Raw genomic sequence first — 13,374 nt, 5'->3', positions numbered from 1 at the left:
AATGCCATAGGAGAAGAAAAAATAGCAGAATAGCAAGAAAAAATAACAGGAGAGGCTGTTTCTGAGGTTGGAGGAACCTTCAGCGGAATGTGGCAATGCTGTTGTTAGTTTGGAGAGTGGATCCTTTGAAGCAATTGGATCTTTTAGGAACTGACTGAGTGTTTTGCTGGGGCCTGCTCACCTCTTTGCTTCCCACTGCCTCCTGGCATCCTCCTGTCCCAGGATGTGTGCTGCTGTGAGAGTGGGAACCCCTCCGGCTGGGTTTGGTTTCAGAGAAGGACAAGTGCAGCAATACAGTTCTCTCTCGCACTTTCTTGTCCTTTCACTTGGTTTTATCTGGGTTTGGTTCCAATTTCAGGCTGGACCAGAGCAGGGTGACAACAATTCAGAACATCAGCAGCCAAAGTCTACAGCTTCAGCTGCAGTGAATTAATTCCCAAATTGGGATACAGATAGTAAGAGTGCTGAGACCCTCACTGCCCCTCGTGGCACAGTGTGTTCCCCATCCAAAATGTCATCAAAGAGTTGCTGCTGCAGTAGGTGAAGGTGGGACCTGCTCTTTATTTTAATCATCTGCTTTCATCGTTCATCAGTGTGTAACCCCGGGAGCTTCTAAAACAAATGCTGAAGTACTTTTCATTTTTGAAGTCTACAGTGGCTGAAGTTGCTTGCAACCCTATAGGTGCAACTTAATGTGAGCCACAATGGAAGGAAATAAATTTTAATAGGATACCGTAGCAGCTGTAAGTTTGCAGGGAGCTAATTTAAACCATATTCTCCTACCACTCTCCCTTGAGCATTAGAAAGAAATATTTTAAGCGAGGCATAGTTCATTCTAGGCATGATTTTTGGATGATTGAAGCTTTTGAGTCTACAGTTTTTTGGTGGTTTTTTTTTTTGTTGTTTTAATCCTTTTTTGACATTATTAGTTTTCAATTGAAAGCGGTTTTCTATGGCATCCACATTAGCTTGGATTGGTGGACCCACAAGGGATAAATGCCATAACCCTTGTGATGCTCAGTGACTGTTCTCAATCACCCCTGTACAAATGTGATCAGTTTCTTAAAATCAATGCCTGCTGAGGGACTCTGAGTGCAGTAAAGCAGCTATTTGTATTAGAAATAATTAATAACTAGATAATAGTTTTCTTTCTAATGAAAACATGTTTGCACAGTGAAATGGCTGCTTCTGAAGGGAAATGTTGAAAGAGTAGGGATTAAAGGAGTGATTTTTTTTTCCCCTGGAAAGAAAGAACAAGCACAAAGAAGAAGGAATTACTTTTTAACAAATCACCTGGGATAGCTGAGGAGCAGAGTCGGGCAATGAGTCTGTGCACGTTTTAGTTGCCAAAACAGAGCAACCTGTCCCAAGGTTTGTGTAGGAAAGCAAGAAAGGTAGATCAGGAAGACTGGGCTGGAGACATGAAGCTTTGTGTTAATGGTCTTTAAGGCACTGAACAGAACCCAGAGAGACCTGAGGATTAGGCTTTGACAGAGGGAATTGTGGGTATTCATAGGAAGAATTCTCACTGGGGAGATTCTGAATTGGTGTAAGGAAAGGGGTATCACGATAAAGGTGGTGAAGCACAGACACAGGTTGCCCAGAGAGGTGATGAGTGCCTCGTCCCTGCAGATGCCCAAGGTCAGGTTGCATGGGCTCTGAGCACCTGATGGAGCTGTGGGTGTCCCTGTTCAGTGTGGAGGAGTTGGATCAGGTGTCCTTTAGGAATCCCTTCCAACTCAAATGATTCCATGATTCTACAAATCCATTGGTACTCCTGGAGCTGGATATGCAGAGGGCAGAGGCAGCTGTCATGTGGATATGGAAGTGCTGCTGGAGGGCTTTATTTTAGAACAGGTTTGCTTCTGCTGTGTTCTTATTGCCCTCTTCCATGAGCACTGTGTTGGAACGATCAGAGCTGCAAGCTGTGTGTCCAGGCTTCAACTGACAGCCACGTGCAGATGTGCAGGAAGGGCTCAGCCACTCATTTCCTAAGGCACGGGGAGATGGGCCTGCTTTGTAACTGCTAACTGTTCTGCAAGCAGCCCTTCTGACTCCGTGGATTTCCTTTTTCTTTATAAAAATTAGAGTGCTTCAAAGCTCGAGGAAACCACATTTGATTCAGGGATATTATGCAAGCAGTAAAAAGAAGTTTAAAAAAGTAACAGCAGTTTTTTGGAGGTTATTTGCTCAGCTCTTCTATTAATATGGTGTTGCTTGCCAGACTGTGATCAAAACCACTTGGCAGGAGAGACTTTGTCAGGAGGGTGAGCCAGTGAAATTGAGCTGTCATCTAAGTACGTCCAGAAAAACCGTTCTCTTGGCATAGAAAACAGACTGTTTACAGAAAAAATAAACATGCCCTCTAAAATTATGTTCCTTCTCTCTAAAATCATGGAAGGTCACCAGACTTTGACCCTACAGAAGGAGCATAACACTTTATGAGACTTCTGTCAAAGCATGTGATAAAAAATAAATACACTATAATAAAGAAGTGTCAGTCTGATGGCTGGGATGTGCCTTCCTAACGCACTCTGTCTCCTCCTGTAAGATGTGCTGTGCGTGCTGCCAGGCAAAGGAAGTCCATCTGGAGGGGATATCAAATCCATCCATTTTCTTGACATATCAATTGATATAATTAACTTTTGTTTCATCTCCCAAGTAAACCTTGTAAACATTAAAATGTGTCAAAGTGAAATATAGTTTATCAAAGAGTGTAATTTGTAGAAGTCCTTATGGTGTTTCAGCTGCTGGATAGAGCCCCAGATGCTGAATATCCACGAGGAACAAAAGACCGATCTGGCCAAACCTTGGTTGTTCTCTGAGCCCTGACAATAGATGGGTGAGACAGGGCTGAGGAGGGCTGTGGGGGCCACCTCCGCCTGCCACTTTGTAGCTCCAGTTTAGTGCTCAGGATTTCCAGGTGTATTCTTTGATAGGGATTCCTTCTTTCTCCCCTGTAAGGCTGTTGGTTTAAAATCTGCTTTGTAAATTCCCTGCATGGGAGTGAAAAATATAGTTCACAAGAGCCCAAGTAAGCCAGCAGGGATTTCCTGCACTGCTGGAACCTTTGGTGGGAGCCCTCAGGCAGGTGCTGCTTGCTGCAGAGTGCAGGCACAGGAAGGCTCTGGTTAGGCTGCCCATAAACAGGCAGAGCTCAAAGTGCTTCTATAGAAAGCTTGTCTGGAGCAGCCTGGCATCAGGTGTCTTGGCATGTAAGAGCTGTGATGCGGCAGCCTTGAGGCTTTCGTAGTTCATAGAGAAGCAGGGGAGCATTAAGGCTTGGTCTTCCCCAAGCTCCCTGCTGTCACGGCCAGGTCTGTGTCCAATCAAGCTAAGTTTAAAAACACCCCAAACCACCACAGCCAGGAAGCTATAGCTCTGTTTTTGAGGACCCTGCAGACTTGTTGTCAGTGCAGCGGGGCTACCTGCAGATTTTGTGAATTTATTTTGAACCATCAGCCCTTCCTCAGTAGTTCGGAGGAACGAAAGCATTTCCCCACTGCCGCCCTCAGTCTCTTTTCTTTCCTCTCACATACAGCACTAAAGCCAGTATGGCCCTACTGGGAACTCCACCACTACATTATACACATGAAGAACATCAAAGATATTAACATTTCTAAAACAAGCTATCAGCTTGCTGAGGATGGGTATGCAAGTGTTCAGCCTTGGGTTTTCCTCACCCTGCCAACCCAAAGGAGTTTTACATTAATCAAGAAAAAGAGAAAGTCTTCCATTTGGTGGTAGTTTAGATTCTGATCAGTTATAACTCACAGCCCCAAAGCACAAGAATTAAGTTTAATAGTTCATAAATTACACAGCACACAGCACATACTGTTGTAATCTGCACATAATCCATACGAAATATTAACGCCAATGTCTAAACAAAATTCAAAGTCACTGTAGGCAATCTTGAACCTCAACTGTACAGTTTTTCTGAACTATTTTGGCTGTAGACGTAACTTTTCACCCCTCTACCCTCATATGGTATTAATTCAATTGTTTTATATGTTATACATGCGTAAGAACTAGAAGGGATTTCCTCCAACAACAAACACTGAGGATAAAAAGGTTGATGTTTATAAAAACGTCAAACTGAGAGGCTCTTCCATAGCTTGCTGGAGGACAGCTATCCTTTCAAACTCAAAGGCCGGTTGTTCAGAGAGGAAAGCTGGAAGCTGTTTCCCACTCATTGGGTCCCTCAGCAGCAAGCAGCCTGAGAGGAGACTGAGGGAACTTGGGCTTGGTCAAAAAGATAAGGAAACGTCTGTAGAGTGATTTGGTTCCCAGGAGCGTGGGTTTTGATGGCTGTTGTTTGCTTTTTGCTTAGGAGCTCAGCATGAACTGGAAGGAGAAGCAGCTCTGAGTATGGTTGGCACTCTGCAGTCAGCTCTTTCTGCAAGGTGTTGGAAAGGGAACCCTTCTGTGCAGCTGGGCTGGTGCTGTCCCAATGGAGGCCTGGCAGGGTGACAAATGAGGGGTCAGGAGAAAACAAAGGATCATCATGGGTCCGTGCCATTTGCCTGCAGGCACAAGGCTGTGTTGGGAGTGGTGCTTGGCCAAGGGTGAGCTGGGAGATCTTTTGGAGTCCTTGGGCCCAATCCTGACAGTGCTGATCAGCTTCCTGCCTTGGAATCAAATGAAGTATCATCAGAGAGCATGGCTGGAGCATATGGTGTGGATTTAGGAAAAGGGGGGAGCGTACCCAAGCTTTGTAAGAGCAATGGGCCTAGGAAATTGCTTTCTCAGTTCGATGTGTGAGCACCCTGGGAATGCCTCAGGGGTGGACAGAGATCTCAAGGAGCCTTGGGAGTCAGAAGTAGGAGTTGATGGTTGATGGGAGGTGAGGAAGAGAAGTTGGAAAGAGCGTGCTGCTTGAATACAACTTGTAGCTCCAGCAGGAAGCAGTTGGTGAGCTGCAGGAAGAGGGATCAGCAGCATGGATTTGAGGAGGTGCTCCTATGTGCACCCTGGTTCTTCCGTGGCATCTCTGAGATTAAACAGGAGTTTCATTGGCACTGGAGGGTCTCAGGAGACTGCTGCTGTTGGTCTGTTGATGCCAGCATCTCAACGGTCTGACTCGCATAGGCCAAAGACATCTAAACCTTCTCTGAAACAATGATCCTCCTTAATTAGTGACGTTGCTGCAACCTCAGCTTTTGTGTCCTCGTGTTGCCATTCATTGAAATATACTAAGTAGATCTTCCTTGTTTCGAACCAAAACTTTGCAAACTTAGCAATAAATAAATAAACAAACAAACAAAAAAACCCAGATACCCAAAAAACAGTATTTTGTTGGAATTCATTTCGGGTTCGAAGTGGACAAGCTGCATTTCACCGCTCTTTTTTTTTTTTCTTTTTTTTAAGTGAGGTGAGGCCCTGATTACCTTATGAAAACTGGTGGAAAGATTCGGGTGAGGCGGTCCTACACTGCCACGCTTCACTTTGCAGCGCGGTGCACCGGGGATGCTGTCGCTGCGGCGGGGGCGGCCCGGCAGAGGGCACCCGCGGCCCGAGATCCACCGGCCCGGAGCCACGGACCCGGCCCCATTGCCATCCCCATCCGCAGCCCCAACCCCACCGCGGTGCCGCTCGAGCTCCCTGCCCCGCTTGGTGAGCAGGAGCCGGAGGGAAGAAAGGAAGAAGCCGGCGGGTAAGGCCCAGAGCTGTGCTAAGCGAGCCCATCTGCGGCTCAGATCGCTCTCGGCTCGTGGAATTTCGTCCAAAAAAAACCCCAAAATTTGGAAGTGTCATAATACACGTACGGAAAAGCAGAACTGTTTAAACTTCTTAAGCGGTCGTGTCCATATATGGGTTTACAGTTCTGCTCTGAATGTGGTAGATAGAAATGTGCCGTATCGGACGTCAGGCTGCAGAGCAGACAGTGCGGAAGTCAGCTCTCATTTGGCCCGAGGTGGTGGCACTGCGCTGATGCCGGCGATGTTTGCACTCACAGAATGCAGACGGAGCCATCAGCCTTCCCCTTAGCACCGCAGGAACATCGCTTCTCTCCAGGCTGGCTCTACCCTGCACTGCTGCTAGTCCTCTCCTAGAATGCAGAGCTGTGGTTCTGCACCCCAGAATGTGGAGCAAGCAAAAAGAAACCAGCCTTCATCATATTGCACCCCTCCGTGACTGAGGTTGTTTCGCTCAGCTTGGCCTTACAGCCCCAGGATGGCTCTGGGCAGCCCACACGTACTGCTATAATCAGAGGCTCCCTGCCATAGGAAAGGCACAACCCCCCACGCACCCACCTATGGCAAGCCAGTGCACTCTGCTGCCTGCTGTCCCGCCTGAAAATCAGGTTCCCTTGAGCCCAGGTCCTGCTCCCTTGTGACCAAGACTCCTACAGCAAAAGTTACGTTTTTAAGCATCCGCTGAATCTCAGCCAAACTACAGAGATTAAAACAGATACAGGCTTTTCGGAATGTAAACAGCATACAGGAAATCCTAATCCACGCAGCACAGTTTTATTCCAGAAACATTATTCTATCTCAAGGTAGTAAATCACCCTCACTTTCTATGTGCTGTGCCTGGGATCCCCAGTTCCCATCACCTTCTGCTGGCAAAGCTCCCTGTGGATGTGCCCTGGGCTGGTGGTGGCCCACTGAGCGGGAACCATCTGTGGACACCTGGGTGTTCAGTTTGGGAACTTTTCTTCAGGTGTTTCTCATTGGTGTGATTTTCTTTAGCACACAGTGAGCACACTGCAGCTTCAGCCCATTCGGTTCTATGGCAGTGGGGAAAGATTCTGCCCCTGCTTTGCTGGGGGGGCACTACAGTGGCTTTGGGACACAGTTTGAAATGAGATTTGCATAGAAATCAAAAGGTGGAGAAATAAGCTAACAGAAAAGAGCTGCCATCACTTAATTGTTTTATATCGTGTGCCTGCTATAGAAAGTTTTGCTATTTAATTCGCTCTTAATGGGGTTTTTAACTGGCTGTAGTGGTGCTCAGGAGAGGCTGGCAAGTCAGATTTAATATGATTTTAATATGTATAAAACATGGTGTTATTTTAGAAATAAAGTTTCAATTAGCCATTATGGTGTTAAATGACTGCAGCACCTCCCTGCAGCTCCATAAAGCCACAGCCAGGTGTGACAGGGCCGAGAGCTGAAACCAGCAGGCCCCAGCACACATCGTGTGTTCATAGCACGGGGGAAGATATGGCATCAGGGAGGGCACATCAGGGAGGGCATCTCTAATTGTGCAGCTGACATGAGGCTTGCTTGAATTTAACAGCGGGGTGGTAAGGACAGCTCCTGCCTGGGGCTAGTTTAGTATCTAGAAATGAGCAGTACAGCCATAGCTGTGGATTCAGATGGGCTGTATTTACTGTTCTGGTGCACCTGCCTATGGCTCACGGTGTGTTCGTGCCCGGCCATTGCAGAGCACACACACCACCTGCAGCTCTGCTCGTGACCCTGTGCCCATACATGGCTGTGGCAATGCCATGAGGGGTTTGGCTGTGGCTGGAAGCACAGTACAGCCCTCCTGAAGCCCCACGCTGGGGGATTTTGCCTGTGCTCCCCATCACATCACCGAGGGGCTCAGAGGCATTTCCACGTGTTGGAGCTGTGCATCAAAGCCACACTCTGGTCTTGTGTGTGACAGGTGGAGAGCCGGGTGTGGAATGCTGTACCAGCACCATGTCAGTGCCATGTCAGCATCAGCATGGACAGTGCCCCGGAACTGCACGTGCTCCTCTACGAGCCCCAGGGCAGGGCAGCGCAGGAGGCTGCCCCGAGCTATGCACATGACACCGCTGTTTCTTTTGGTTCACTCGTTTTCTCGGCTTTGATCGCAGGTCCAGATGGAGATGAGTGGAAGAGAGTTCTGCAAGCAATATGAGCAGGGGAGAGCACAACCGTGGCCCTTTGACAGACGTGACACTGTCTGGGGCAGGTGAGCGAGCTGCTGAGCCCATGGAGCCCTGTGTCACCCCAGTGCTCGGTGCACAGAGGGGGAGTGCCTGGAAGTGCTGTCCCAGCCCCAGCGCTGCCTCTGCCGGCGCTCGATGCGGGTTTGTGCTTCCGAGCATTGCCCCCCCCTGCTCTGTGAAAGAGGGAAAAAAGAAACTAAAAAAAAATAAAATTAAAAAAATAAGGCAAAACCACAAAAGGAAAACAACAACAAAACAAAAACAGAACTCTACGCTTCCAAAAATTCTATTTAAAAAGAAAAAAATGGAAAGAAAATTAAAAAAAAAAAAAAAGGAAGAAAGAAAAGAGAGGCTCACCACTTTTCCGCAGCGTGTCCTGCTCACTGTGCGTGCTCTTCTGGCGCTCCGCAGCGCATCGGTTGCACGGAGAGCAGCGCTCGGTACGGGCACGCGTCTCTCCGGACAGCGGCAGCTGCGGGGATGGTTTCCATCCGTTCGGAGGGTTTGGAGGGAACGAGGTCCGGAGCGGCGGAGCGGGAACGTGCCTCGGTGCGGGGCACAGCTCCGCACCCCGTGCCCGAAGCTGTGAGGAGGGGACAGCCGGGCCGCGTGGCCGCGGGCATCGTTTTGGGGTCCGCGTGTCAGCGCTGAGCTCCCCGAGCGCTGCTCGGACGGAGCCGCTCCCTCACCCTCCTGCCCCGCGTGATGTCACGGCTTCCACTTTCTTCCCACCGCTTTGCGGATTTCCTGGACGCCGAGTGCCAGCAGAAAGCAGCGCCGGGGCCCGCAGAGCTCCGAGGCCGCGGGGATGGGGACGGTGGTGCGGGGATGTGCGAGGGCGGAGTGGAACGATGGGGTCTTTATATCTTATCTATCTATCACTCTCTCTATCCCTATCTCTCTCCCTCTCTCTCTCTCCATATCTATATCTTTATATCTACGTGCATAACTATCTCTCTCTCTAATCTATCTGTGTCTATTTACTTCTATCTAATCCTTATCTTCTCGTCGCCCTTTCTGCACAAAAATCGCTTTCCTCGTTGCACGTAGGGCGTTTCCTGAAGTATCGCAACGGGAGAGAGTTTCTCGTGGGTTATTTTTCGTGTTACGGTCGCTCCGCTTTGAGAAACGCGATGGGAACTGAACGGGGAAAAAGTGGATAAATCGACCAATCTCTTTTTCCCGTCAAAACGGGACTTCACCGCCCGCAGCTCCGGGAGCGATGCGGAACCGCGGGGACCCGATTCCCCCCGCAGCCCTCGGAACATCCGCGGTGCGACAGTGAGCGACGGAGGGCAGTGAAGTGTGCTGTGGTCGAGACGGACGGGTCTCAAAACGAGTGCGAACGTTTTGGTTAAAAAACAGAAAGCAGTTGCTGACAGTGAGGTGTCTTTAGGAATACCCCGCGTTCCTAACGGCTCGATAAACGCTTTGCCTGGTGCAAACAAAGCAAACACCCGCTAAATGCGGAGCGTTTTCTATTTCAGAAGATCACGGCGCTTCCCTCCCAGTAGATGGAAAACGAAGTGCGCGTAATTCGAGGCTGCGCTCGTTCGCCCCATCGCTGCCGAAAGGGGCACAGTACTCAGCGCGTCCCCCCGGGACGGGGCAGTGTGGGAAGCGGCGGAGGATCGCATCCCCCGGCCCAGAACTGCGCAGGAGGTGCGAAATCAGCGCGCGGATTTTGTGAATTAAACCGTTATTTCCGTCACGATTCAAAACAGTTACACGGACATATACACCAACCCATGTACTTTTAGAGGTGAGATTCGCATTGCAACGGTTTTAAACCGTTGTCCGAGGGCGCAGCCGGAGGGTGAGAGCCCCCGTCCATCCCGCAGAGCAGCATCGCAGCTCCGCACCGATCCCACGCGGCTGCGGCCCCGACCCTCGGCCGTGTCGTGTCGTCGAATTGTCGGAAGCGGTTCTGCGCGCTGGGACGCGTCCCCGGGTCGGTGCTGTGCCCGGAGATGGGGGCGGAGGGGGACACGTCTTTGCCGTGTCCACAAGTTTTGTTATATTTTAAATTTTATGCGTATGCTCGGCGGGAGGGGCTGCGGGCGCTCTGCTCTCGGGGTGACGGTGTTCAGTAGTGCGGTGTGGCGATGTCTGTCTGCTCCAGTGTGACCCTAATTCTCCCCACTTCGCCCCCTATGTACCCCTCCCGTTATTTATCCCCGTGACACCCGGGGCCTCCTCCGCCTCGGCCTTTAGGAACTGGCACGAAAACGGGCGAAGGCTCTCGGGACCCCGCAGGGGAAGGGAATAGGATGTCCCCAAAGCCCTCTCACGGGTTTTAGAGCATCGTTTTAAATTGACGAGACCCGGAGAAAACAGAAAAACAGAGCAGAACCGCTTCGTGCCAGCTGCAGTGAGCACACGGCGCTAGTTATGGGGAAATCAGTGCGGGACGCAGCATCGGGCAGCTGAGACAACCCGGCTGTTGCAGAACGGCACCGCGGAACGACAGGGCACGGTGACCCGCCGTGTCCGGCCCGGCCCAGCACGGGCTGGGGGGGAACGAAACGAACCCCGCAGTGCCGAGTGGAACGTTCACCCCGCGGCTCTAAACGCCGGGTGAAGCGCTCCGCTCCGCGCTGCGCTTTGTTTCTTTTTCCCGACCAATTGCTCTTAGCTCCCCATGGGAACGCGGCCGAGCCCGGGGCCCCTCCGCACCCCGCGGGACGCTGCGCTGCCCGGGGCCGAGCGGTGCCGTGCCCGGGGGGAGCGGGGAGGGGGCGGGCAGGTGGCGGGCGGTGCCAGGAGCCCCCTGCCGTATAGGGGAGGGGGCACGGCTGCTCCGGAGCTTCGCTCGGTTGGGTGTGTGCCTGCCCGCTGCCCGCCTCGGGACCCATTTGCTTTATATGGCAGCGGATCAAATACTGCGCCGTAACCTCCCGCTTCCAGGTACTCGCCTACCCCGGCCCCTTCCTTCCTCCGCGGCCCCTCCCGCGCCCTCCCCCGCCCGCTGCAGCCCCCGGGGCCGTATAATAGGGCCGCTGCCCGCCGGGCTTGGCCGGGTTGGGGAGGTGCTGCCCCGTGCCGCGCCCCGTGCGTGCGTGCGGCGGAACGGCCGCGGGCCGGCGACGCTCGGGGCGGTCCCGAGACGCTCTCGCGGAGCCGGAGCCGGAGCGGGGGTGGGGGCCGTGCCGGGCCCTGCCCAGGGGTAGGGCGGGGTAGGGGCGATGGGCAGAGCCCCCGCTGCCCGGCTCCCTGCGGCCGGGGGGCTGCGTTAGGGCCCGGCGGCCGGGCTCGGCTCGGCTCGGCTCGGCCCGGGCGACGGCGAGGATGCAGCACCCGCTGGAACTGGGGGCCGCGCACTACTTCCCGGCCGAAGCTTTTCCCGACCACCGCTCGCACCGCTACCGCAGTTTCATGATTGAGGAGATCCTCACCGACCCCCCCGACGCCAAGGGCGCGGCTCCGTCCGGGGAGCTGCTCAAGTTCGGGGTGCAGGCGCTGCTCTCGGCGCGGCCCTACCACAACCACCTCGGTACGTCCCGCCGGGGCAGGATGGGAGTGGGGCCGCGGCTCCCGACGCGTGTGAGGCCGCTCCTGCGGGAGGAGAGCTCGGGAATTCCGCCGCGGCGCTCCGGGCGGGCTGCGGGGACAGGGACGCGTCCGTGGGGTGTGGGCGGCAGTGGGGCCGTGGGGAGCGGTGCTGTGCGCGGAGCGGGGCCCGGCGGGTACGGAGAGATGGGGGCTAGAGAGTGTGTGCTGTGCGGTGTCGGGACGTGGTGCAAAATCTACCGGCGCAGGGTAGGATATTTAAGGGCAGATTCAATGCTGTGGGTTTTTTTTTAATAAGTGTTTTTGTTGGTTGGTTGATTTATTTTATTTTACACTTTCATTTTGACGCGAGTATTCGACGTGCGATCGCGAATGCTTTCTCTTCCAAAACCGTCCTCATCTGCGGAGGTGCCGCTCATTTCTCTGTAGAAGCGGACGAGGAGGATCCCAAATTCTTCTTTTCCTCTTAAAAGAGAAAACAGAAGAGCACCGATCCCCGTAGCGGGGGAGTGCATGTATTAGAACACTTAGGATTCACGATTATTTTAGATAACGGTCCGAAATGCCGGCCCACACCAGGCTCTGGGTGTGTGTCCGTGTGCCTGCGTCGGGCCGGGCCCGCCTGTGTTTTCGAAGCTCCTGAGCTGTGCTAATAGTTCGGAGAGCGGTCGCGGTGCTGCGTAGGGCGGTGGGATCCGCTCACTCGGTGCGGGGGTCCGGGGCGCTCGGTTGGGCCCCGCGCGGCCGTACGTCGGGGCCGAGCGTGAGTCTGACGGCGCGGCCGCGGGCCCGGCAGCGTTTGAATCTGTCAGGCGGCACCAGCGCCTAAATGCTCCCAAAAGGTTTCTGCGCGTGATGTCAGTATCGCTGGGCGACCTTCTGCCGCCGGCTGCAGGGCACGGCGTGACCCCGCGACGGCAGCGGGAGAAGGGCCCGGGGCCGTGCACGGAGCCCGTTCCGAGGAGCTCCCGGGGCCGCCCGGCTCTCACGGCCGCTTTCTCCCGCAGCCGTGCTGAAGGCGGAGCCGGCAGCCGTCTTCAAGTTCCCGCTGGCTCCCCTGGGCTGCTCGGGGCTGGGCTCGGCTCTGCTGGCCGCCGGCTCGGGGCTGCAGGGCGGCCCCGCCTCGCCCCACCTCCCGCTGGAGCTGCACCTCCGCGGCAAGCTGGAGCCGGGCGGCCCCGAGCCGGGCAGTAAGGCCAAGAAGGGCCGCCGCAGCCGCACCGTCTTCACAGAGCTGCAGCTCATGGGGCTGGAGAAGCGCTTCGAGAAGCAGAAGTACCTCTCGACGCCCGACAGGTACCGGTGGGGCTGCACGGGGGCATCGTCTGGAGAGAGGAGGAGGAGGAGAGCCGCTGGCAGGGCCGGGTCTCACCGCCTCTCTCCTGCCCGCAGAATAGACCTGGCCGAATCGCTGGGGCTCAGCCAGCTCCAGGTGAAAACCTGGTACCAGAACAGGCGCATGAAATGGAAGAAAATAGTAAGTGCCAGCGCCGGGCCCTCACGGGGAAAAAAGTATATATAATATATAAATGATTGATATACGTGTATGTCCGTGCTCCACGCATCCACAGCACACGGGTTCCTGTGCCCGAGCCTTCCCGATCCCGCGCAGTACGCTCGGGCAGCGGGGACCTTCCCCCGCCGGGGCCGCGGAGCGCTGCTTTACGCGGGTGTCCCTGTGCCCTCCCCGCCCCGCAGGTGCTGCAGGGGGGCGGCCTGGAGTCCCCCACCAAACCCAAGGGCCGCCCCAAGAAGAACTCCATCCCCAGCAGCGAGCAGCTCTCGGAGCAGGAGCGCGCCCGCGACGCCGAGAAACCTCCAGAGAGCCTGGGCTCGCCGGCTGAGGTCAGCCAGGAGGAGTGAGGGCACGACCCGGCCCCACCGCCGCCGCCCCGAGAGTGCGGGGACCCCCAGCGCCGTGCCGGGCCCCGGAGCGCGCTGCCCCGGGCGGGAGGAACCCCGCAACGCAGCGGCCCGGGCGG

General features: G+C 54.2%; 1 protein-coding gene across 1 annotated transcript; it reads left to right on the top strand.

Annotated features, from left to right (window-relative positions):
- The first annotated feature begins 10,908 nt into the window (after nucleotides 1–10,908).
- BARX1 (BARX homeobox 1) lies at nucleotides 10,909–13,374 on the top strand. Its single transcript, XM_065749430.1, has 4 exons — nucleotides 10,909–11,375; nucleotides 12,400–12,688; nucleotides 12,785–12,869; nucleotides 13,091–13,374. Exons 1-4 carry the CDS (start codon nucleotides 11,171–11,173, stop codon nucleotides 13,253–13,255), a joined length of 744 nt encoding a protein of 247 aa, XP_065605502.1. The 5' UTR covers nucleotides 10,909–11,170; the 3' UTR covers nucleotides 13,256–13,374.

The sequence above is a fragment of the Cyrtonyx montezumae genome, unplaced genomic scaffold, assembly GCF_038088225.1.
Source record: "Cyrtonyx montezumae isolate F1298 unplaced genomic scaffold, pur_monq_1.0 scaffold_6, whole genome shotgun sequence".
In the NCBI taxonomy this organism is placed as follows: Eukaryota; Metazoa; Chordata; class Aves; order Galliformes; family Odontophoridae; genus Cyrtonyx; species Cyrtonyx montezumae.
Note: the sequence above shows the minus strand (reverse complement) of the source record. Positions and strands in the feature narration are given on the sequence as shown.